Source organism: Cornus florida, unplaced genomic scaffold (assembly GCF_030987335.1).
Source record: "Cornus florida cultivar Cherokee Brave unplaced genomic scaffold, ASM3098733v1 CherokeeBrave_3.0.0_Hap2_Chr08, whole genome shotgun sequence".
Lineage (NCBI taxonomy): Eukaryota > Viridiplantae > Streptophyta > Magnoliopsida > Cornales > Cornaceae > Cornus > Cornus florida.
In genome coordinates, this window is record NW_026775578.1 from 71,397,597 (window position 1) to 71,423,317 (window position 25,721).

A 25,721-nucleotide genomic window follows, 5' to 3' on the forward strand; every position below is an offset into this window, starting at 1 on the left:
ATGCCAAAAAAAAAAAAAATGGTAAGAATGTTAATTGTCCAAAATTATTAAAACAATAGGGTGTTTTTCTCACTTTGCCCTATTTTGTTTTAAATGGGGAGGGACTTCGCTAACTCAAGTGATTCACCCATGAGATAATATTTTATTTTTTTATTCCGGCAAATTATAAGAGGGATCCGAATATAGCAATGGTTGGTGGGTGTGCAGATCATTGTCCACGAACAAAGGTCATGCTCACACATATGAGTGGATTATTTGCTACTCCCCCGTCCCATATTAGTTGTTCGTATAAAAAATTTTGATTTATAATTTTTGTGAATTAAAGTTACCGAAATAGATATCTAATATAAAATATAGATAAAAGTATAAAAAATGAATATGACTAAAAATAAACTTAAATGCGGTAGTGAATCAAAATTTTTGTAATGGACAACTATTATGCAACGGAGGTAGTACAACGAAGCAACAGCGCGTGGACGAGCTTGACCGTTAAACGGCTGGCACGAAGAGTTAGATACCGTACATATATATGTGTAATGCATGTGTGTATATATATATTGTTGTATACACGTCGAGCGTCGAGGGGAGCACGTTCCAGAAGTCTTAAACTGTGTCCCCCCATTTGAAGCGGTTTGCGTGTCGTTGTGCAATGCTCCCTTTCCCGCGAAAACCACTCTCTCTCTCTAAACCCTCAATCCTCTCTCCAAATTTCCATCTCTCTCCTTCAGATTTTCTACATCACACTTCAAATTTTCTTTCTCTATCTCTCTTCCTTTATATATATGTATATATCTAAACTTACTTTTTTTTTTTTCCTTCTCTCTAAAATTCCCTATTTTCTCTCTCTTCTTAAACTTCCAATCATCTTCGAATGATTTGTTTCTTTTACTGCAATTACTCTTTCTCGCGATGCGATGAGGAAGAAGCAGATCTCCATATGTTTACCTATCATCAATGTCGACTCCTTCTTCAGAGGAAAACCCTATGAATCCGCCATTACCGGCGCTCACGTCTGACCAGAAAGATTCACCCAAGACACCGTCGTCCAAGGCCAAGCTCAGAAAGATACCTCCTATCCCGATTCGCCGAAGCCAGAGCAGAGTCGAAACTGGAGAAGAAGATGAAGAAATTTCAGATGAAGACCGCAATAATGGTAATGGTGAATCGACACATCGTGAGGAGGAGGAGGAACGACCACCACCGCCTATTGTTCTTGCTTCGTCTCTCGGCCTCAATCACATTCGGACCCGCTCGGCTCCTTTGCCTTCGCCCCTTAGGTTCTCGTCTTCGGCGGGAACGTGTTCCAATCTTGGAATAAAAGAGGCAAACAATTCCAATACTATCAGACTAAATGATACAAACAATTCCAATAATTTTGGAATAAACGATGAAAACATTTCAACTAATCTCGGAAATGAGGCAAACAGGGGAAAAGATGGAGTAAATTCTCGGCCCAGGTTGCGCAGTCCGCTTCAGCACGCAGCATCCATGGAAGAAGGTTCTTAATTCCCTTTTCCCTGTTTATTTATTTATTTATTTTATGTCTGTATATGTGTATTGGCAAGAGATGTTGATGTAAAATATTGAAATTTGAGTTATGTTTTGTTGGTATGAAGAAGTAGAATAGGACAAAATGTAAACATTAGGGTTTTGAATTTTATATATGCCATCAATTTTGAAACTGGAGTGAAACCCCAATTTTGAATTATGCCAAGATTTAAACCCCGTGTTTTGTCACCAGTTGCTGATTTGTGCCTTTATTATGAAATTTGGAGGTGTTTTTATTTTCAATGGTGTATAATTCTTTGTAGGCAAAAAGGTGCACTGGACTCAATCTAAATCCTTAAGAGTCCCATCGCCACGCTGTTTGGAGGTAAGTTAGTTGTTAAATTCTCTTTTTTTATTTTCTTTTGTTTCTCAAGTTCTTGCCCCTTGAAGTTAGTTGGGGAATTAGCTAACTCAGGTTAATGTCATTGTGCTTATTGTAGGGTCATCATGCAGCTTTTGCCAAGGAACTTCAATCTCCACGATTCCAGGCTATACTGCGTGTTACAAGCGGACGTAGAAAGAGAGCCCCAGATATCAAGAGCTTCTCTCATGAACTCAATTCCAAAGGAGTACGGCCTTTCCCATTCTGGAAGTCCCGTGCATTTGGACACATGGAGGCATTCACTCTTCACTTCAAGTTCCTATTTTCATTGTCAAATCACATTGCTTTTCCTCTTTCTGTTCTGTGCTTCGTTGAGTAATTATTTGCTCCCATTCTAATAGTTCAATTTATTCCTAATGTTGATTATTTTCCAGGAGATCATGGTAATGATCAGGGCAAGGTTTGGCAAATTAAAAGAAGAAGTTAATGCTGATTTAGGTATATTTGCGGGAGATTTGGTGGGTATACTTGAGAAAACTTCAGAGACCAATCCTGAATGGAAAGAGGGTTTGGAGGACTTGTTAGTCATAGCCAGGCAGTGCGCAAAAATGTCACCTAATGAATTTTGGTTGAAGTGTGAAGGCATTGTTCAGAATCTGGATGACAAACGCCAAGAGATACCAATGGGTACACTAAAACAAGCCTATACGCGCCTTTTGTTTATCCTCACTCGATGCACTCGGCTTGTGCAGTTCCAGAAAGAGAGTGGCTATGATGATGAACACATTTTGGGTCTTCACCAACTTAGTGACCTTGGGGTCTATCCAGAAAAACTCTTCGGGCGTGCAAACCAGGACTTCAATAGCTCATTTGAGGGGAAGGAAGCAAGTGAGAGACGGACCATGAAGGCCCACGAGCAGGACCCAAGCAATCAGGCTACTGAACAAGATCAGATAAATCTGCACTTAGGTAGTGTGGGTGACACTTTGGAGGTGAGCACTGCTAAAAGTGTTGCTTCATCTACAGGCAGTTATAGGATGTCATCTTGGAAGAAGCTTCCATCTGCAGCTGAGAAAAACCGAAAAGGCGCTGATGCTGTTGACATTCAGCCTAAGGATAAATCTGATAGCTTGCATCTTAAAGGTGAAACAGCTGGCATTGACACTAATGTTGAAAATCCAGATACTCCCTTATACCTTCCCGAACATTCAGAGACATCCTTGAAAGCACGTAAAGGTACCTGGGGATGGGGTGATCAACAAAACCTAACATTTGAGGACTCGTTGATTTGTCGAATATGCGAAGTTGAAATACCAATTGTGTATGTAGAGCAGCACTCTAGAATCTGTACAGTTGCTGATGGATGTGATTTAAATGGAAAATCAGTGAATGAACGACTTCATAGAGTTGTGAAATCTCTTGAACAAATACTGGAATCGTGGACACCAAAAAGCTCAGATACTGCAGTGGGAAGTCCTGAGGCCACAAGAATGTCTACATCAAGTATGCCTGAAGAGTTCGATGATTTGTCACCTAAGCAAGCCAGCTTGCCTCTTCGATGCTCAGAAGACATGCTCGATTGTGTTTTTGAATCTCATAATACATTTGTAATGGGTGATCTGAACATATTGCCGGACACTTCAGGTGAAACACAGGCCCTTTGGACAACTGATCTAGGTAATAAAGCCTCCTCAGCAGGAAGCTTGACACCACGATCACCATTATCAACTCCAAGAATGGGCGAGATTGAATTGCTGTTGAGTGAACGGAGAACAATATCAGAGCATGAAAATTTTCAGCAGGTATGAATTGTACAACCCCACCCACCAAATGACTTCTCATTCTCCCGTATTTTCTATAATTACTTCATGATCAGTCATTTAATTTCAGTTGTTGTATGGATAATAAAGGCTTCACTTGATGTATGAAAAATGGCAGACAGTGTACACTGATTAAACATGACTAGAGAGAGAGAGAGAGAACATGGTGGCTACACAATGTGTATTTCATATATATATCAAACCCTAAGCCTACTACAGTGGCTTATATAAAGATACAAGACTCAGCTAATTACACAATGACCCTACCAACTATATGTAATTACATAATGACCCAAAATATTCTAACACTCCCCCTCAAGCTGGAGAGTATATATCAAATAATCCCAGCTTGGAACAGATAGTCCTTAACCGATTATGACCCAATGCTTTGGTAAACGTATCAGCTAATTGATCTTCAGACTTCACAAATGGAGTAGAGATGCTCCCACTGAATATTTTTCCTCGAATGAAGTGACAATCAACTTCAATATGTTTGGTCCTCTCATGAAACACAGGATTTAATGCAATGTGAACAACTGCTTGATTATCACAGAACAATGGAGTAGGAGTTTCAACTGTCAACCCAAGTTCTTTTAGAAAATGTTGTATCCAAGTCAACTCACTAGTTGTATGGGCCATTGCCCTATACTCAGCTTCAGCACTAGATCGAGCTACCACCGTTTGCTTTGTACTTTTCCATATAACAAGATTTCCTCCTACAAATGTGCAGTAGCCTATAGTAGATCGCCTGTCTGAAGGAGAACCAGCCCAGTCAGCATCTGAAAAACCTTCCACCCTGAGATGACCATTTGATTTATATAGTAACCCAAAACCTGGAACTTGCTTGAGATATCGGATAATTCGAAGAACAGCAACCCAATGTGGCATTCTAGGAGCTCCCATGAACTGACTTACAACACTAACTGTATATGAAATATCAGGACGAGTGATAGTGAGATAAATTAATTTCCCAACAAGGCGACGAAATCTGCCCAGGTCATTAAATAGATCACCTTCATCAGACACAAGTTTTGTATTTGAATCCATAGGAGCATCAACTGGACGACCACCCAACATACCTGTTTCTTCTAACAAGTTCAACACATATTTGCGTTGAGATAAACTTATACCCTTCTTGGATCTAGCAACTTCAATACCCAAGAAATACCTAAGTTTACCCAAGTCTTTAGTATGGAATCGATTTTGCAGAAACAACTTCAACTTAGCAATGCCTTCAGAATCATCACCCGTGATCACAATATCATCTACATACACCATAAGAAAAATGAAGCCAGTTTTAGTGCGCTGGTGAAATACCGAATGATCGGTCTGGCATCTGTTAAGACCAAATTCTAATGCCGCCTCAGAAAATTTTCCAAGCCAAGCCCGTGGAGATTGTTTCAATCCATACAGGGCCTTTCTAAGGCGACAAACAGTGTGACGATACTCCCCCTGAGCAACAAACCCTGGTGGTTGCTCCATATAAACTTCTTGAACTAAGTCACCATGCAAGAAGGCATTCTTGACATCCAATTGAAACAAAGGCCAGTGACAATTGGCAGCAATGGATATAAGTACCCGAATAGAAGAAATCTTAGCAACTGGAGAAAAGGTCTCATCGTAGTCAATACCACAAGTTTGAGTGTACCCTTTTGCTACCAGACGAGCCTTCAACCGCTCAATAGACCCATCGTGAAGGTATTTAACAGTATAGACCCACTTACAACCAACCGTTTTGGAGCCCGGAGGTAAGGGAACAAGATCCCAAGTCCGATTACAGTGCAGGGCATTCATTTCATCTACCATGGCGTTGCGCCGATCCGAATTAGAAAGAGCATCCTGCAAAGTCTTTGGAACAAACGTAACAGACATTTTGGATAAAAAACAAGATAAAGAGGAGGAAACATTATGGTAGGAGACAAAGTTAGAAATGGGATGTGCAGTAACACACGACCGAGTACCCTTACGGAGAGCAATAGGCAAATCATCAAGCAAAGTAGATGGCGTCGGATCCGAAGACTCTGAAGCAGATGGAGGGAGCGAAGTAGGCGGTCGAGGTCGTCGAGTATAAACCTGCAAGGGGACAATAGAGCGAGGAGGTGTGTGTGCAGGAACCAGAGAGGAAACAGTTGGCATAGGTGGCTCTAGAGTAATATCGAGAGGGGTAGTAGAATCAGAAAAAAATTGGAGAGACTCAGAAAAGGAGACATCAGCACTAGTGAAATAGCGCTGAAAATGAGGACTGTAGCAACGATAACCCTTCTGAGTGCGAGAATACCCAAGAAAAACACACTTAGTGGCACGGGGGTCGAGTTTGTCAAGACCGGGCCCCAGGTTATGGACATAACACACACATCCAAAGACCCGAGGAGTAAGATTAAACGAGGCGGAGTCGGGAAATAGAACAGAATGAGGAGACTTCCCTTTTAACACTGACGAAGGCATCCGATTAATAAGATGACAGGCTATAAGAACAACATCACTCCAAAAATGTTTGGGAACATGCATATGGAATAAAAGGGCATGACATACTTCAAGGAGATGACGATTTTTACGTTCAGCTACTCCATTTTGTTGAGGAGTATAAGTACAAGATGATTGATGAATGATGCCTTTAGCATGAAAATAAGTCTCAAACGGGTCCGAGAAATATTCTTTGGCATTGTCAGAACGTGAAACTTTAATGGACCATCCAATTTGAGTTTTTATTTCTTTGCGAAATATTTGAAAAATAGAGAATAACTCAGAACGATTTTTCATTAAAAACAACCAAGTCATACGAGAATGATCATCCACAAAAGTCATAAAATAACGAAATCCATTAAGAGAAATATGTTTTATTGGGCCCCATACATCTGAATGAATTAACTGAAAAGGACTAGTAACACGATTGGTAGCTCTTGGTTTGAAAGATACATGACAATGCTTACTAAACTGACATGCTTCACAGGGCATGGACTCAACACGACTAAGACTAAGACTGGGGACTTGACGCTGCAAAACTGATAAGGATGGGTGGCCGAGACGACAGTGCCACTGGAAAGGAGACAAAGATGATTGAAGAGCCGTGGGAGATGGTCCAAGATCAAAGTAATACAAGCCACCTACTTCATGTCCCGTACCAATCTTCTTCATCGTCTTGAGATCCTGAAAAATACAACAGGAGGGATAAAATGTAACGGAGCAATTAAGAGATTTAGTATTTGACTAATGGACATCAAATTAAAAGGGAATTGAGGAATAAATAATACAGAGGAAAGGGATATAGAAGAGGTGAGTTGGGTGGTTCCCACACCCAAAACTTTAGTGGAGGAGCCATTAGCAAGAGTAACACTTCGTGATGAACAGACTGAAAATCAGATAAGAGATGAGAACTACCAGTCATGTGGTCGGATGCGCCAGAGTCAAGAATCCAGAGACTCTGATGAGGGGATAAGAGACATGCAGGTGCAATACCTGATTGGGCAAAGGAAACCATGGAAGATGAGGTGGAAGGCCGTTGTTGAGACATAAACTGAGCATACTCATCGCGGGAAACTGTCATGCTGACCATAACAGGCTCAACAGCCACTTGTGGAGCATTTGGTGTGGCAGAGAAAGAAGAATCCCCTTCATTAGAGGTTACTTGGTGTGCATAGGAAGAAGGTGGTGGTTTCCCATGAAGATCCCAACAGTAATTGATAGTGTGATTAGTAAGACCACAGTGAGTGCAGAGTTTTGAGTCTCTACCTCTGCCTCTGCTACGACCACGACCACGAGTAAACCGACTGCCACTGCCACGAGAAGGCTGATAACCACCCTGGTTCACAACTAATGCAGAACGTTCACTGCTAGGAGGAGCAGTGACACCACTTGAAGCACCCCCGGAAGTGCCACTAGATAGAGTAGCACGCTGGAGTCTGGAGAACATATCAGGAAGAGAGGGAAGTGTATGGCTACCCAAAATCTGTGCACGAACTGATTCATATTCAGTTGACAACCCCGTGAGAAACCAAACAACATTAAAATCCTCACGTTGTTGTTGCATGCTCTTCACATCAGAGGTGATAGGCTGATACAAGTTCATTTCTTCACAAATTCCCATTGACTAGGAGAAGTATTCTGCAAGACCATGAGTACCTTGCCGGAAGTCAAAGAATTGTCTGCACACCTCATAAATTCTGGTGATATTATCAGTACTTGAATATAGCTGTTGGAGGCGATTCCATATCTCCTTGGCAGTATCCAAATACAACAGGTGGGAGCTGATATATTGTTCAATACAATTCAGCATTAAGGAAATGATCTGAGCATCCCTTTGGTCCTATGAACTGAAATCTGCATCACTGTCTTTAGGCTTATCCTTAACCAAATGAGAGCCAAAGCCTTTGGCTTTTAGAAAAATAGTTACGGACTTGGCCCATAAAATATAGTTCTTACCATTGAGCTTGACAGAAGTCATGGGAGGATTGAAAGAAGCAAAAGAAAATAGGTCTGAACCGGTAGCCATGGAGAAGGAAAAAGAGAGAAGAAAACCGAACCTGGGAAAAAAAAAAAAATTTGAATCCAGATCTGGGCAGGCGGGACGGATCTGGGCAAACGGGCCGGATCTGGGCAAACGGGCCAAATCAAAACCAGTTCTTTGCTATTCCGGTTTTAGAAATCCAAGGTTGGGATAACTTCACGCCTGCAGCACCCTTCTCCTTCACAATCAGCGCCGGCAAGAACCAGATCTATGCCACCGACCATAAACTCCAATCACCCAAGGTTCGCAATGAAGAATCAAGGCTAGTACACACCTTAGCCCTTGCAGTGGTGATGATGGCAACCCAACACAAGCGCGATTTAACAACCAAGCAGAGAGGGTTCGCGATGATGGAACCTCTGCAACTTGCGACAGCCAAGGCAGCCTCGGCCTACAAAACGAAGGGCTTCAGATCTGAAAACGATAGACAAGAAGCGCTGAAACCATAACACCATGAAAAACCTCTAGCTCGAACAGAACGATAGCTAAACCAGAACGACGGCCAAACCTTTCGCGAAGAACAGAATCGACTTCGATCTTGATTTTGATTTGTAGAAGAACACCACAGATGCAATCACAACCACAATCTTAGTTTTCTCATTGTTTCGTACCACTCTGATACCATGTTCAAACTCTAGAGAGAGAGAGAGAAAATGGTGGCTACACAATGTGTATTTCATATATATATCAAACCCTAAGTCTACTACAGTGGCTTATATAAAGATACAAGACTAAGCTAATTACACAATGACCCTACCAACTATATGTAATTACATAATGACCCAAAATATTCTAACTAACACAGAAATTGGGAAAAACTGGAGTATATTTCATAGCTTTCTAATACAAAGCAGCCTGACCTTTATAGGCTGAATACAATCAGATCAGAATCCAGTAAATTAAGGAATATACAATCAAATCCCTAAGATCAGAAAATAAAATAAGTCAACCTAAACTTTAATACACCAGCTATATTAGCCTGTAATTAGTACAAAATCAGACAGTTAATACTTTCCAAATTTATCTAACAATTACATAAATCATGTAATTCTCCAACACTCCCCCTCAAGCTGGGGAATAAATATCTTCCATCCCCAGCTTGCAGACAATTCTTTGAAACGCAGGATTGGCTAACCCTTTGGTTAGTACATCAGCTAGTTGTCCTCTTGTTGAGACATACGGAGTGCAAATTAGTCCATTATCGAGCTTTTCCTTTATGAAGTGGCGATCAACTTCCACATGCTTGGTGCGGTCATGTTGCACTGGATTATGTGCAATATTGATGGCTGAATCACAATATAACTTCATCGGCCTCTTAACTGAAACTCCAAGATCCTTCAGGACTATTTTCAACCATAATAATTCACATATTCCTAAAGCCATGGGACGAAATTCAGCTTCTGCACTTGACCTTGCAATTACTGGCTGCTTTTTGCTCCTCCATGTAACAAGATTCCCACATAGGAAGGCACAATAACCCGAGGTCGATCTTCTATCTGACACTGAACTTGCATAGTCTGAGTCTGTGTAAACTTCTAAGTTCAAGCACAATCCTCTCTTGAACAATATGCCTCGACCTGGACTAGATTTTAGATATTGCAGGATTCTGTATACTGCTTGGAGATGTACTTCCTTTGGGTTGTGCATAAATTGGCTCACTACACTAATTGCATAGGCGATGTCAAGCCTGGTGTGAGACAAGTAGATTAATCTTCCAACAAGTCTTTGATACATTCCTTTGTCAACTGGCTCATCATCAACAGCTTCCCCAAGCTTATGATTCGGTTCAATGGGAGTCTTCACGGGCTTACAGCCTATCTTTCCTGTTTCTTTCAGTAAATCAATAACATACTTTTGTTGTGAGATGAAAATTCCTTCTTTGGAGCAAGCAACTTCAATTCCCAGGAAGTATTTCAGCTTGCCTAGGTCTTTTATTTCAAATTCCGTGGCCAGTTTAGCTTTAAGAGTTTCCCTTTTAGCTTGATCATTGCCAGTGACAATAATATCATCTACGTATACAATGAGGACTGTAACTCCCCCTGAAGAAGAGTGTTTTATGAACAAAGTATGATCACCTTGACTTTGTTTGTAACCCATTGCTAACATTGCTCTTGCAAACCTGCCAAACCAAGCCCTGGGGGATTGCTTCAGTCCGCACAGTGCCTTCCTTAGTCTGCATACCCTATTCTTCTTCGGAAAACTAAATCCTGGAGGAGCGTCCATATATATTTCTTCTTCAAGATCTCCATGCAGAAATGCATTTTTTACATCAAACTGCTGCAAAGTCCAATCAAAGTTAGCAGCCAGAGACAATAAAATTCTTATTGTGTTCATTTTTGCCACTGGGGCAAAAGTTTCTTGATAATCAACACCAAAGGTCTGGGTATATCCTTTTGCTACTAGCCTTGCCTTGTACCTTTCAAGAGATCCATCTGCATTGAATTTTACTGAAAACACCCATTTGTATCCCACAGTTTTTTTTCCCTTCGGTAATTCGACCATCTCCCAAGTCTTGTTCTTTTCCAGTGCGTCCATCTCAACTTTCATGGCCTGCTTCCATTCCCTGCTGTTTAATGCCTCAGACAATGTTTTAGGAACGGCTATTGAGTTTAGCTGAGTAAGGAAGGCTTTATGTGAGGGAGATAATTTTTCAAAGGAAACAAAATGAGAGAGTGGATGTTGTGTACACCTTCGGGTACCTTTTCGAACTGCAATGGGTAGTTCTAAATCAGTCTCATCAAACACAAGAGTGGAATTGTTTACCTGAGTAGTGTTTTTCTCCTGAGTGGTTTCTTTCCCAAGCATAGGTTCTGACTTTTGGGCTTGCTTCGGATTAGTCTTGCCTCCCTTCCTTCTCGAAAAAACTTGAAGTGGTTTAGTGACTACTGGATTGATTGATGGAGTTGGATTTTTAGGAGGAGATTGTGGTTGAGATTCAAGAGATGTCACACTTGGATTTTGAAGCGGAGGAATATCAGAACTGGGATCGGAAGTAGGTAGTGAAACCTGGGAATGAATGTGATCCGGACTTGGAGAAGCCGCGGTAAGAGGGGAACCAAAGGAAACCGAGGCAGGAATGGTTGCAGAACTTGGACTCAAAGATGGTGGTGACAATTTGGGCATAAGATCGAAATCGAGGACATCGGCATCATCATCCTTTTCATCACTTGTTACCTCCCCCTGAGGAGAAGGATGATGAAAGAAACTCTCATGTTCAACAAATGTGACATCAATTGAAATGTAGGTTTTCCGAGTAGGCGGATGGTAACATTTGTAACCTTTTTGAGTTGAAGAGTAACCTATAAAAATACATTTAAGTGCTCGGGGATCAAGTTTGCTTCGATTGTGAGCATGAACATGAGTAAAGATAACACAACCATATACCCGAGGAGACAACCTGTTTGGAGTAAGGAAGTCTGGAAAATGATGTGAAAGTGTTTCCCAAGGACTTCTAAAATCTAAGACTTTGGTAGGTAATTGGTTGATGAGATGAGTGGTTGTAAGACCGGCTTGCCCCCAAAAATATTTTGGAACTTGTCTTTGAAAAAGAAAAGCACGGGTAGTTTCAAGAAGATGTCCATTCTTTCTTTCGGCCACCCCATTTTGTTGGGGTGTGTCAATGCATGAGGACTCATGAACTATTCCCTCCTGATTCAAATATGGTGAAAGAATTTGGTTAAAATATTCTCTCCCGTTGTCTGTCCTCACCCTTTTAATTTTCACCCCAAACTGTGTTTTTATCATGTTATGAAATATTGGAAAGATATTGGCTACATCAGATTTTTGCTTCATGAGAAAAGTCCAAGTTACCCGCGTACAATCATCTATAAAAATGACAAACCAACATGCCCCAGAATAATTAGCAACCCGTGAAGGACCCCAAACATCACTGTGCATCAAATAAAAAGGAACTGATGATTTATTATTGTTCAAAGGAAAGGAAACACGTTTGTGTTTGGCAATTTCACAAATATCACAATGAAGTTGTTTCAAATCAACATTTTTAAACAAAGAAGGAAACATAAGACTAAGAGTTCTGAAGGAAGGATGACCAAGCTGAAAATGATGAAGGAGAATTTTGTCTTTATTTGTGGAGGAATCAGACAGAAGCACAGATGAACAACCAATTCCAGTACTCACTTTTCCACTCATGGGCTCGAGACAGTAGAGACCATCCTTTTCTTTAGCATGCCTAATTGTCTTCCCCGAAGCTCGGTCCTGAAACACACATAAATTTTCTGAGAAAATAAGATTGCAGTTCATATCCTTGGTGATTTATTTGACAGATAAAAGATTGGTTGTCAATTTGGGCACATGTAAACATTTTTAAGACACAAGGAAGGTCCTAAGGATATGTCCCCCTGTCCTGCAACAGTGACTAAATTCCCATCAGCTATGGTGATCTTTTTATTACTTGGGCATGGTTTATAAGAAGAAAAAGATTGGGATGAGTTGGTCATATGGTCGGTTGCGCCTGAGTCGACAATCCAAGAGTGTGGGTGGATTAAAACAATATCTGAGACACTAAGAGCATGAGAACCAGAATACATACCAGAAAGTGCTAATGAACAGGCACCTGTAGGTTCTTCGAGTGAATTAAGAAGGGATTGGAGGCGATCAATGTCTTCCTTACAGAATTCTCTGCTGCTGGAATTCGGTTGATCAATGGTATTATTAGTGCTATTTTGTGCAACGTGGGCTTTTCCCTTTTGCTGCCAGCTTCTTCCTCCGGAATTCCAGTTTGACTGATTCATGTTTTGTGGCCTTCCATGTAGCTTATAGCAGGTGTCCTTCGTATGACCAGTTTTCTTGCAATAGTTACGTACCAGATTCTCTTTGAATGTCCTCTTCGGGTCAGATTTCTTATAATCAGTAATAGCTGAAGACTTCCTCTCCAAAGTTCGCTCACTAGCTGCGGTTGTAAGGAGTGCCGATCCTTCCAATGGCTGCGAATCCAACATAACTCCTCTCCTGCTCTCTTCAGCACGAATAGTTGCAATTGCTTCATTTAGGGAGGATAATCCTTTTCCCAAAGTCTGAACTCTTACAGTATCGAATTCCGGATTAAGGCCTGCTAAGAAATCATAGATTCGGTCTTTTTCTATGAAAGCCTTCAACAACGCAGCATCCTCACTGTTCTTCATCTCGAGAACCTGGTAATAGTCCAACTCGTACCACAAATTTTTCAGAGTGTTGGCATACTCTGTTACAGTCTTATTCCCTTGTTTTGTGGCTGCTAGCTTCACCTTGATCTCATACACCTGGGCTGCATCATTTTTCGTATAATTTTGTCTGATCGCCTCCCATATCTCTTGAGCGGTTGTCAAAAACATGACAGTATCACTTATCTCGGGTACCATAGCATTCCATAGCCATGACATGATCATTGAGTCTTCTTCGTCCCAAGCAGCAAACTTTGGATCTTCTTTCTTAGGCCCTTTTCCAAGAAGATGGTTGAGCTTGGCCTTCCCTTTCAGAAAGGTTTGAACAAGTTGAGACCACTTTAAATAGTTCGTTCCATTCAGCCTATACGCAGCTTGAATGTTCTGTAGATCTCCAGGAACCTGTTGTTGGATTGTAGGTTCCTCCGATTGAGAGCTGGTTTGTGTAACCTCTGACATCTCTTTTTTCTTCTGTAAAAAACTGAACTCCAAGCTGCTATGAAATCTGTAAATGATGAAATATTTTATCCTAGAAAGAGTACCTAGTGCTCTGATACCATAACACAGAAATTGGGAAAAACTGGAGTATATTTCATAGCTTTCTAATACAAAGCAGCCTGACCTTTATAGGCTGAATACAATCAGATCAGAATCCGGTAAATTAAGGAATATACAATCAAATCCCTAAGATCAGAAAATAAAATAAGTCAACCTAAACTTTAATACACCAGCTATATTAGCCTGTAATTAGTACAAAATCAGACAGTTAATACTTTCCAAATTTATCTAATAATTACATAAATCACGTAATTCTCCAACACTAACAAAACACAGTAGTTACTTTTTCACTCTTCTAAACTATAGGCATACTGCTTCACTTACATGGATTTGTTCTCCTGCTTTGCACTATTTAAACCTTCTAATCCATGAAATAGAACTATTAATATCAAATGTTTCAATTGAAATAAAAAAAAAAGTCCAGTTTAGTCAAAAGAATTCAATTGTACCAAGTTTGGCCCGTCTAGGGTAAGTATGTCTGTTTGAATTTGAGAAGTTAAGGATTGTTTCCAAGTATACTTCCCATGCACCTCAAATTTGCAGGACTAACACTTGGCACTTGCCTCTTATATGTAATTTTCCTTACATGAATTCACTTGTTACCCTGAATGATACTTGAAGAGTGTTTACAAGATTCATAAAAGTGGAACAGTGCAAGCTCTGTAAAAGTGTTCTTTATTAAAATTATTTTTGCCTGAGGCAGAGCTCAATGAATTGATTATTTTTCTTTTAAACTTCTGTTTTGATCTCTTGAACTAGTCTTTTGTTCTTCATTTTACCTTTACTTGGCACACTTCTCCTTTTATGCAGATCTGAGCATTTGTTAGATGTTTTTGTTTTATACATTTTTCCATATTTTTTCCTGAATTTTTCAACAGTATTTTCAAGTTATCTTTCAGACGAGAAAGCCTGCATAAATCTTATTTTTTCAAGAGCAAGGGCAACCTTAAGTTGAATCTAAATTCAGATTGATTAAAGGAAGAAGGTAAGCAGAAAGTTGTTTAGACTTTAGGTCACATATTAGTTTTAGACTGTCTAATTAGTCTGCCCATCTTGGTTTTGGACTGTTTAATATGACACTGTTTGCACGCATTCTTAGTAGTGTTCGAACTTTCTTCCATCATTTTATCACTAATTAGAAGTGACTCGTGACTAATAGGTTATAGCTTTCTTTCCCATAACCACAAGCTCAATATAATCCGATTGGGGTATTTTGGTTGATATTGAAACTAGAACACTGATGTACAATATGAATAGTTTAGATTTCATATTTGGTTTGTTTTAGCTATAGAAAATGTCCACAACATAAAGTAGATAAATTCTAATTAAATGTAAAATTAGGAACCCTAAAATACCCATATATGAAAAAGTGAAGTGCTAAATATGAAAATGCCAAGTTAGGGAAAATACTTGCACAAATATGGTAAAACAATAGTGTTCATGTGGACATGAAGAGCAAATTAATTGCGGATACAGAAATGATAGAATCATTTTGATTGGACCAAATAGGTGTATGAAGAGCAAGCTCACTTTTTTAGCCTATGGACACTGGACATGGACACGTTATGACACGGATACACTGACACATGAAATTCTAAAAAAGTAGGATATGGACATGGCGTGGCGTGGATACGACTAATATAAATATAAATTTTTCATTGTATATCTATTGAATTAGACAACTATAGAATTTTAATTAATTTATAAATTCTATACTAAAGTTACATATGTTAGAAGATGATGTTATTTGAAAATAAAATAGAATATGTGATATATATATATATATATATATATATATATATATATATATATCCTATCTTGTCACTGTAGTTATGATTTTGTTTGTTAAATGTTGAACATTTCATTGTATGTTCATAATGTTGTTTCCAAGATTGTTGTGCATTTGGTTTATATAAGACGAAGAGTGCAGGATGCGTTGGACAAATGTCCGGAATGTGTTGACCAAGTGTCTAAGATGCGTAGACCAAGTGTCCAAGATGTGTTGGTCAATTATCCAAAATAATAATTTTTTTTTTTAAATAATGGACAAGGCCATGAAGTGTCAGACACATGTCTATGAGTGTCCATTGAGTGGCGGTGTCCGACACCCCATAGAGAAGTGTCTGTGCTTCTTAGGAATTGGTGTGCCACTGTACCAAAAGTGGTGTCATGCATAATTGAGTGTTGTTATTACAGGGGTCACTTTTTATCACCCACTTGATAGTTTTAGGTCTCAAAATCAATGTTAACAAGCTATCTTGCAGTTTTTTTCATAATTTATATCCCAATTTTGGAATGGTGAATGTGCATGCTAAATCGGTGTATTCTCGCATTGAAAGTGGTATACACGTGTGCTAAAAGTGTTCTACCATGGTACTAAAAGTGGTCCCTTGCGTAACACCTATGGTACAATCAGATTTCTTGATTATGATTCATGAGTTTCAATGTTCATGCCGTAGTTTTTATTTTTTTGTTCATGAATATGTTGGGCTATTTAGTAACAATATTTCTTCTTATATGTCTTCCTAGCTCACCGAAATTTAGGGGTTATTGCCTGTGGTTGCCATTAGGGGTGGAGTATGAAATACAAGGTTAAGGGGCCAAAGTAGCACTATATAATTAAAATTATAAATATATATATTTGAAATAGAATTCCTACTATATATTTATTAAGAGAATGTTTATCATAAGGATACTTTCACTAGTTGTGTCCTTGTAACTATTAAATTGAGAGATTGACTGATACAACTTTGCATTATAATGATTAAAGTAAGTTTAGTGAGAGCACCCTCTTTATAACTTTTCCATATTCTTAATATAACCTAAATATAAGCACGGCCGACCCTGGGGCAAGGCAACCAAGGCGGTCGTCTAGGGCCTCCAGTTTGGAAGGGCCTCAAATTTAGGACCATGGTGTAAATATAGTAGTATATGTCTAGCATTCAGGCCATAATTTCCATAATTAAAAGACAATACATACTTATATATCATGTAAATTTATGACAATAAATAATTTTAAAAAAATTTATATATTTTGGCAATAAATACACGTACTTATAAAATCAATTTATATAGAGCAGTGCTACACATTGGCGATAACTAAAAAGATATGAATACCCTTTGTTTTAATACATATTACACTTTATTTCTTTCTACATTTGTGTTTCATATTTTAACAAACTAAACAAATTGACTGTTGAAGGAAAAGGTAAGAATGAACAATTACACTGGTTTCTTTCTCTTTCTATAATTTATTTTTTTGTATTAATATTTTTCATATATATATATATATATATATATATATATATATATCTTCTTTGTTGGGTATCTCTTTAAAATTTAACCGTAATCAGAAAATATCAGATCAAAATATAATTATAATTTTTTTTAAAGTAAATTATGTAAATTAGGGTTTTTATTTACGAGAAAGAGATCACTTATTCATTGTAAAAAAATTTAGCTTCTAGTTTTAATTATTTGAAGATTTGATAAAAAGGGTCTTCGAAACCAACGTATATAGGCAGAATTGAATTCAAATTATTGAGTTAAATTAGGTTTTGGATTCTACAATAATAAGTTTTACTATTTTCTCTCTCTTTCCGATATTAAAACACACAACTTAGCCAAATAAACAACCACCTAATTCATTATAAAATCACAAATCTAATATATTTTATGTGTTTATAGTCTCATTTTAATAAAAAATTAGCACGCTTATAATTTTTTTGCACTCGTGAAATCTTATAAAGGGCCTCACATTTGAAAGTTCGCCTAGGGCCTCTCAAATTTTTGGGCATCTCACAGGTGGCCCTGAATATGAGGAACATACTGTTGTCAGGGGCTTATTTGTTAATGTTGGGGGCTTATGTGTAATTTCTAAAACTTCTTAATATAAATGCAATGTGGTGGAAGGATGAAAGTATTCTTTCCCCATCTTTCTCTCTTTCCCCATCTTTCTATCTTTTTCTCTCCTCCTCTTCCTTCTCTTCTTCTTCATCTTCTTATATTTTATTGCTAGTTTGATTATCTCTTAAAGACAACATGGTATTAGAGCATGGTTTGTAAAGCTCTAGGGTGTGTAGTTGAAACCTTAGGGAAAGTTTGTGTAAACCCTAGTGGGTGTGAAGGGTTTTGAAGAGATTCCAAGATGGGATTTGTTTGCAAGGAAGTACTGTAAATTACATCCACCCATTTTTAATCGATTGCAGTCTCGATCGGTGGTTTTTTTCGCGTTCGCGTGGTTCTACAACAACGGCTTTTTCTTTGTCATTCACACTTTTGGTATGGTCTATTTTGTTGCTTTCTAGGGTTTGTGTGGTGACTGTGTGGTCGCTTTTTTATGCATCTTAGAAGACGGTAATCTCTCTAGTTGCAGTTGTTTGTGTATTAGAGAGGTGGTTCTCTACATATTTTGTTGCTGTTTTGTTTATGAGGAGTGCATACCTAGAAACTATTTGATAAAATGTCTGGCTTAGAGGTGACTTCAACAGAAGCTGGGTCTTCTCCTAGTCTGACTCTAGTGCTGGGAGGTAGTAGTGATCACCATCCAGGCCTTTGTATTACGACTGTTAGGCTAGATGAGATGAACGATATGGATTGGGCTCAATTTACTCGTATGCATATCACTGGTCGGAGGATGATCGATCATATCGAAGGGACTGTCACGTATCCCTCCAAGAGTAATCCTGAATTCAAAGAGTGGAGTGCAAATAATGCATTAGTTATGACGTGGTTGTTGCAGTCAATGTAGCCACAAATCAGCTAGGGGTTTCTGTTTGTGAAAACAACTAAAGAGCTATGGAAGGCTGTGGAAGAGACGTATTCGTCGGTTGGTAATTTTTCAAAATTGTATGAGCTCCAACAAGAGATTTCAAGATTCAAGCAGGAAGACCAGAGTTTTGCTACATATTACCAAACTCTACATGGTAAATGGGAAGAGTTAGATCACTAGTAAGACTACATACCTGTGTGTGCAGCTAATATTAAAGCATATCAGGCTATGGTAGAAATGAATCGAATCTATGAGTTCTTGGGTGGTTTGCATCTGAAATACAAGCATGCCAGGGTACACGTGTTAGGCAGGTATCCAGCCCCTACTTCTGTTTGAGATGTGTTTTTGTATATCTAGGCTGAGGAGAGTAGTATGAAAGCTATTTTTGCACCTGTATACACTAAGCTTGAACGAGAAGTACCATTGTCTGAAAGGTCTACTCTTGCCACACAACAATGGAACAAACCCAATCCCCCAAAATGAGGGAAGCAGGATGATAAGAGCAAGTTAAGGTGTGATCACTGTGGGCGTACGCGCCACACTAGGGAAACATGCTGGAATCTACACGGTCGCCCTACTCCAGCTCTTGCTCATGCGAATGCTAGGCCAAGGCCTAGTCCATTTAGGGGGTTATCTACGGCACATACTACAACGCAAGAGACTGCTTCTATTAGTCATGCCTTCTTAGGGTCACCGAGCTCCTTGTCTGGGGTTAAAGTTGATGCTCTTCGACATCTACTAGCTTAGAATGCCTCCATCTCCACCTCTAACTTTGCTTATACATGTACCTCTCATTCGGCACACCATGTGTCCACATTATCTCGTGGGACACCCTGGATCATTGATTCAGGAGCCACTGATTACATGACTGGTATGGCATCTGATTTCTCTTCATACATTTTATGTTCGGGTAGGGATAAGGTTAGAGTGGTTGATGGCACCTTCTCCTCTATTGCGGGGAAGGGCACTATTTCTGCCTCTCCTAATCTTCCCTTATCATCTGTCCTTCATGTCCCAAAGTTTACCAATAATCTCCTTTCAGCAAGTCACATTACAAAAGGCTTGAATTATAGTGTAACCTTTTTTTCCATCTCACAGAGTGTTTCAGGACTTGGACACGGGGAAGATGATTGGGAGTGACATGAGGACAATGGCTTGTATTTGCTGGACGCAAGGCCAACGTCTTAATATGTTGCCAATCAATCTAGTGTTAGGAATAGTAATGTTAATAAAGATATGTTCAAGCGATGGCATAATAAACTCGGTCATTTACCTATTCCTGTTTTAAACATTGTGCTTCCCCAGTTTGCTTCTGTTGAATCTTTTGAGTTAAATTGTGAAATATGTGTTCTTGCCAAACAATGTTGTGTTTCTTATCCTACTAGTATTAATAAAAGTACAACTCCTTTGCAGCTTGTTCATTCTGATGTGTGGGGTCCTGAATCTACTACTTCGTTACTTGGTTTTTGCTACTTTGTTGTGTTTGTGGATGACTTTAGTCATTATATTTGGCTTTATCTTCTAAAAACCAAAGATGAAATTCTTTCCATCTTTAAAACCTTTCACAAGATGGTATGTACTCAGTTTGGTTGTCCCCTCAAAATCCTTCGATCTGATAATGGATGAGAGTTTATGTATGGTGGTCTTGCCTCTTTTTTGCTGATAACGTGATTATCCATCTGTTCAAAATCAAAAGAGAAAGAGAGAGAGCAAAAGCGTATTCTCTGTGTATTCAATAACAACACACTAAACCTAACAAGCCTATGTAGGCTTATATATGTTATAAGGTTTACATAATAACACAAACGGCCTATCAACTAAACATAATTACATAACGACCCATTATTATATATATAACTTCTAACACTCCCCCTCAAGCTGGAGAATATATTTTAAATAATCCCAGCTTGAAACAGATAGTTCTTAATCGATTATGACCCAATGCTTTGGTAAACATATCAGCTAATTGATCTTCAGACTTCACGAATGGAATAGAGATGCTCCCACGTAATATTTTTTCTTGAATAAAGTGACAATCAACTTCAATATGTTTGGTCCTCTCATGAAACACAGGATTTGATGCAATGTGAACTGCTGCTTGATTATCACAGAACAATGGAGTAGGAGCTTCAACTGTCAACCCAAGTTCTTTTAGAAAATGTTGTATCCATGTCAACTCACTAGTGGTATGGGTCATTGCACTATACTCAGCTTCAGCACTAGATCGAGCTACCACCGTTGCTTTTTACTTTGCCATGTAACTAGATTTCCTCCTACAAATGTGCAGTAGCCGGTAGTAGATCTCCTATCTGAAGGAGAACCGGCCCAGTCGGCATCTGTAAAACCTTCCACCCTGAGATGACCATTTGGTTTATATAGTAACCCAAAACCTGGAGCTTGCTTGAGATATCGGAGAATCCAAAGAACAGCAATCCAGTGTGGCATTCTAGGGGCTCCCATGAACCGACTTACAACACTAACAGAATATGAAATATCAGGTCGAGTGATAGTGAGATAAATTAATTTCCCAACAAAGCGACGAAATTTGCCCGGGTCACTAAATAGATCACCCACATCAGCTACAAGTTTTGTATTTGAAACCATAGGATTATCAACCGGACGACCACCTAACATACCTGTTTCTTCTAATAAGTCCAACACATACTTTCGTTGGGATAAACTTATACCTGTCTTGGATTTAGCTACTTCAATACCCAAGAAATACCTAAGTTTACCCAAGTCTTCAGTGTGGAATCGATATTGCAGAAACAACTTCAACTTAGCAATGCCTTCAGAATTATCACCTGTGATCACAATATCATCAACATACACCACAAGAATTTTGAAACCAGCTTTAGTGCGCTGGTGAAATACCGAATGGTCAGTCTGACACCTCTGAAGACCAAACTTTAATGCCGCCTCAGAGAATTTTCCAAACCAAGCCCGTGGAGATTGTTTCAAGCCATATAGGGCCTTTTTAAGGCGACAAACAGTGTGAAGATACTCCCCTTGAGCAACAAACCCAGGTGGTTGCTCCATATAAACCTCTTCTGCTAAGTCACCATGCAGTGGCCAATGTCTATTAGCAGCAAGAGAAATCAAAACACGAATAGAGGAAATCTTAGCAACAGGTGCAAACGTCTCATCATAGTCAATACCATAAGTCTGGGTATAACCTTTGGGAACAAGACGTGCTTTTAAACGCTCAACGGACCCATCTGGAAGATACTTCACAGTATATACCCAGCGACAACCACCGGGTTTGATACCTGGAGGTAATGGAACAAGAGTCCACGGCCATTCGTATACAAAGCATCCATTTCATCCTGCATTGCTTTCCTCCAACCCGAATCAGACAAAGCATCCTGCACAGTCTTAGGAACAAATGTAGTAGACAACTGAGAGGAAAAACATGAGAATGATGGTGACAAGGAATTATAAGAAACATAATGAGCAATGGGATGTTTAGTAGCACACGAGCGAGGAGCTTTACGAAGTGCAATCGGCAAGGAATCAGACACAGTGGAATTTGTCGGATCCAAAGACTCTGAAGATGATGGAGGAGGCACGACAGCAGATGGCTTTGGTCTTCGAGTGTACACCTATAATGGGGCAGATGAAGGAACCAAAGATTCAGATTGAAGAGAAGGTGAGGGAAGAGGAACTACAGAAGGAGGCGACTCAAGATTAATATCAAGAAGTGAATCAGTATCTGAAAAATATGGGATGGACTCAGAAAATGTGACATCCGCGCTAATACAGTATCGTTGAGAAACAGGACTATAGCAGCGATAACCTTTATGAGAGCGAGAGTAGCCAAGAAATACACACTTTGTGGCACGTGGGTCTAGTTTATCAAAACTAGGACCAAGATTGTGGACATAACATGCACATCCAAAAACCCTAGGAGGAAGAGAAAATAAGGGAGAATCAGGAAATAAAATAGAAAGTGGAGATTTGCCATTTAATACAGATGACGGCATACGGTTAATAAGATGACAGGCTGTAAGAACAGCATCACCCCAAAACCGTTTAGGCATACGCATATGAAACAAAAGAGCACGAGTTACTTCTAAGAGATGTGGATTCTTACGTTCTGCAACTCCATTTTGTTGTGGAGTATAAACACATGAATTTTGATGAATAATTCCTTTATCACTAAGATATGTATCAAAGGGAGTTAAAGAATATTCCTTAGCATTATCAGAACGTAGAATACAAATTGGACATCCAAACTGAGTTTTGATTTCTTTGCGAAATTTTTGAAAAATTAAAAATAACTCAGAACGATCTTTCATTAGAAACAACCAAGTCAGGCGAGAATAATCATCCACAAATGTCACAAAATAATGAAATTTATTGATTGAAGAATGTTTTATTGGACCCCATACATCTGAATGAACCAAATGAAAAGGACTAGAAACACGATTATTAACCCTAGACTTGAAAGACACGCGATAGTGCTTACTAAGTTGACAAACTTCACATGACAAGAATTTCAAATAACTAAGACTAGGAACTTGACGCTTCAAAACTTGAAGTGACGGGTGACCAAGGCGACAGTGCCACTGGAATGGAGACAGAGAAGACTGAAGAGCCACAGGAGAAGGTTCGAAATCAAAATAATATAAGCCACCTACTTCATGCCCTGTACCAATCTTCTTCATCTTGAGATCCTGAAACACACAAGAAGTAGGATCAAATGTAACAGAGCACTAGAGAGATTTAGTAAGCTTACTGATAGACATTAAGTTAAAGGGAAACTGCGGAACATGTAAAACAGATGAGAGAGATAATGAATCACTAAGTTGAGTTGTCCGCAAACCTGAAACCTGAATGGATGAACCATTAGCAAGAGTAACACTTTGAGAAGTAGGTACAGAATGAAAATCAGATAGAAGAGAAGAACATCCGGTCATATGATCAGATGCTCCAGTGTCTATGATCCAAGGACTGCGAGTGGAAGACAATAGACATGTGTGTGCAGTACCTAACTGGGCAAAGGTAGCCATGGAAGATGAATTAGATGCTTGCTTATAAGACAAAAACTGAGTATACTCATCCCGTGGAACATGAACTGTATCTGATTCAGCTACATTGTGCGATCCAGAAGCGACATCATTCGGAGAAGAGGAAACTTGATTTGTATAACTAGATGGTTTCCTATGAAGGTCCCAACAAAAGTTCACAGTATGATTCAAAAGACCACAATGAGTACACTTTCTTAATTCCCTGCCGCGGCCACGTCCTCCACGTGAATCACGACCACTTCGTGTGGAGCGTCCCCAACGACCTCCACGGTAAGTATTATGTTCACCCTTTGAAACTACCAATGCTGAACGCTCACCACTCTGTTCAGTATTCAAATTTGAGGTATCACTTGCTAGTGTAGCACGCTGAAGTCGAGAAAACACCTCAGCAAGAGATGGAAGTGTTGGACTGCTCATAATCTGTGCACGAAAAGGCTTATATGCTGATGATAAACCAGTAAGAAAACGGACAACATTAAAGTCCGTACGCTGTTGTTGCATACTGCGAACATCAGCAGTAATGGGCTGATACATATTCAACTTTTCACAGACTCCCATAACTTTGGAATAATACTCTTCTATACTTTGAGTACCTTGTTCAAGATTGAAGTACTATTTACATAGCTCATAAACACGGGTGATATTACCTGTCCCAGAATATAACTGCTGCAATCTATCCCATATCTCCTTGGCTGTATCCAAATAAAGTAACGTTGAACTAATTTGGGGTTCAATACTGTTTATCATCACAGAGATGATCTGAGCATCACGACAGAACGGTGTAGCTGAAAGAAAACATTTTCATATTACGGAGGTCACCCGTTCTCTTCTAATTGGGATTGGAGTACCTAAAAGTTATTGGGCTGATGGCTGCATACCTTATCAATCGCATTCCTTCTAGGGTTCTTGGCTATAAATCACCCTTCTCTATCTTACACCATGACACTGCCTTGTTTACTGTCCCTTTAAAAGTGTTTTGTTATGTTTGTTATGTTCACATTAATCATCGCAAGGACAAACTGAACCCTAAGGCAATCTAGTGTGTCTTTCTTGGATACTCCGCCACTCAGAAGGGGCATCGGTGTTATAACCCTACCACTCGTCGTCGGTTTGTCTTCATGGATGTTACATTCTTCAAGTCTATTCCGTTTCTTCCCGTGTTCGGGATTCTCTATAGGGGGGACTACTATTCATGTAGAGAATCCGTCTTTTATTCAATAGGAATGCCTTCTTCCGTTGCCTGTTCCCATTCATAGGGAGCTTCTCACTAAGGTTCCCGTGTCTCCTTCTCCTAACTAATGATTTGCAGCAGGGAAAGCAGCTAATTGTCTATACTAGGAGGGCAAAACAAGTCATTGACTCAACCTAGGACCAAGAAGTCTACCTCGATCTAGGTAATCGCTCAGTTGACATTGATACTCCTGATTATTTTCCCAGTAACATTTTTGTTGATCTTGATGTTCTTATTGCCTTTCATAAGGGTGTTCGTAGTTGTACAAAAAATCCTATATCTTAGGTTGTATCCTATGATGCCTTATCTCCAACGTATCGTGCTTTCACTTCCTCTATCTCGTCTGTTTCTGTTCCTTCTAGTGTTTCAGATGCTCTTAGTCAAGCTCCATGTAAGGAAGCTATGGTCGAGGAAATGAAGGCCCTTGAGAAGAATGGTACTTAGGATATAGTTTCATTACCTAGGGGTAAGAAACCAATAGGCTGCAAATGAGTCTATACAATAAAGTATCATGCAGATGGAACAATTGAGAGATATAAGGCCCGATTAGTTGCAAAGGCTCACTCAGACCTATTGGATTGATTATCAGGAAACATCTGCTCCAGTTGCCAATATGAACTCTATACGTGTCCTTCTTTCTTTGGCAGCAAATTTATCTTGGCCTTTACGTCAGCTGGATGTAAAGAATGCTTTCTTTCATCGTGACTTGGAGGAAGAGGTGTATATGATGACTATGCCACAAGGGTTTAAGCTTGCCAATGGTCAAAATTAAGTG

The 25,721-nt window shown here is 39.4% G+C and overlaps 1 protein-coding gene across 1 annotated transcript in view; it reads left to right on the top strand.

Moving 5' to 3' along the window:
- Positions 1–596: 596 nt before the first annotated feature.
- LOC132268110 (probable serine/threonine protein kinase IRE) overlaps positions 597–25,721 on the top strand; it is a 72,141-nt gene continuing 47,016 nt past the window's right edge. The window contains exons 1-4 of the mRNA XM_059768845.1: positions 597–1,498; positions 1,812–1,873; positions 1,989–2,165; positions 2,305–3,672. Of these exons, the coding sequence (XP_059624828.1) occupies positions 955–1,498; positions 1,812–1,873; positions 1,989–2,165; positions 2,305–3,672 (2,151 nt within the window). The 5' untranslated portion in view covers positions 597–954. The remainder of the gene's footprint in view (positions 1,499–1,811; positions 1,874–1,988; positions 2,166–2,304; positions 3,673–25,721) is intronic.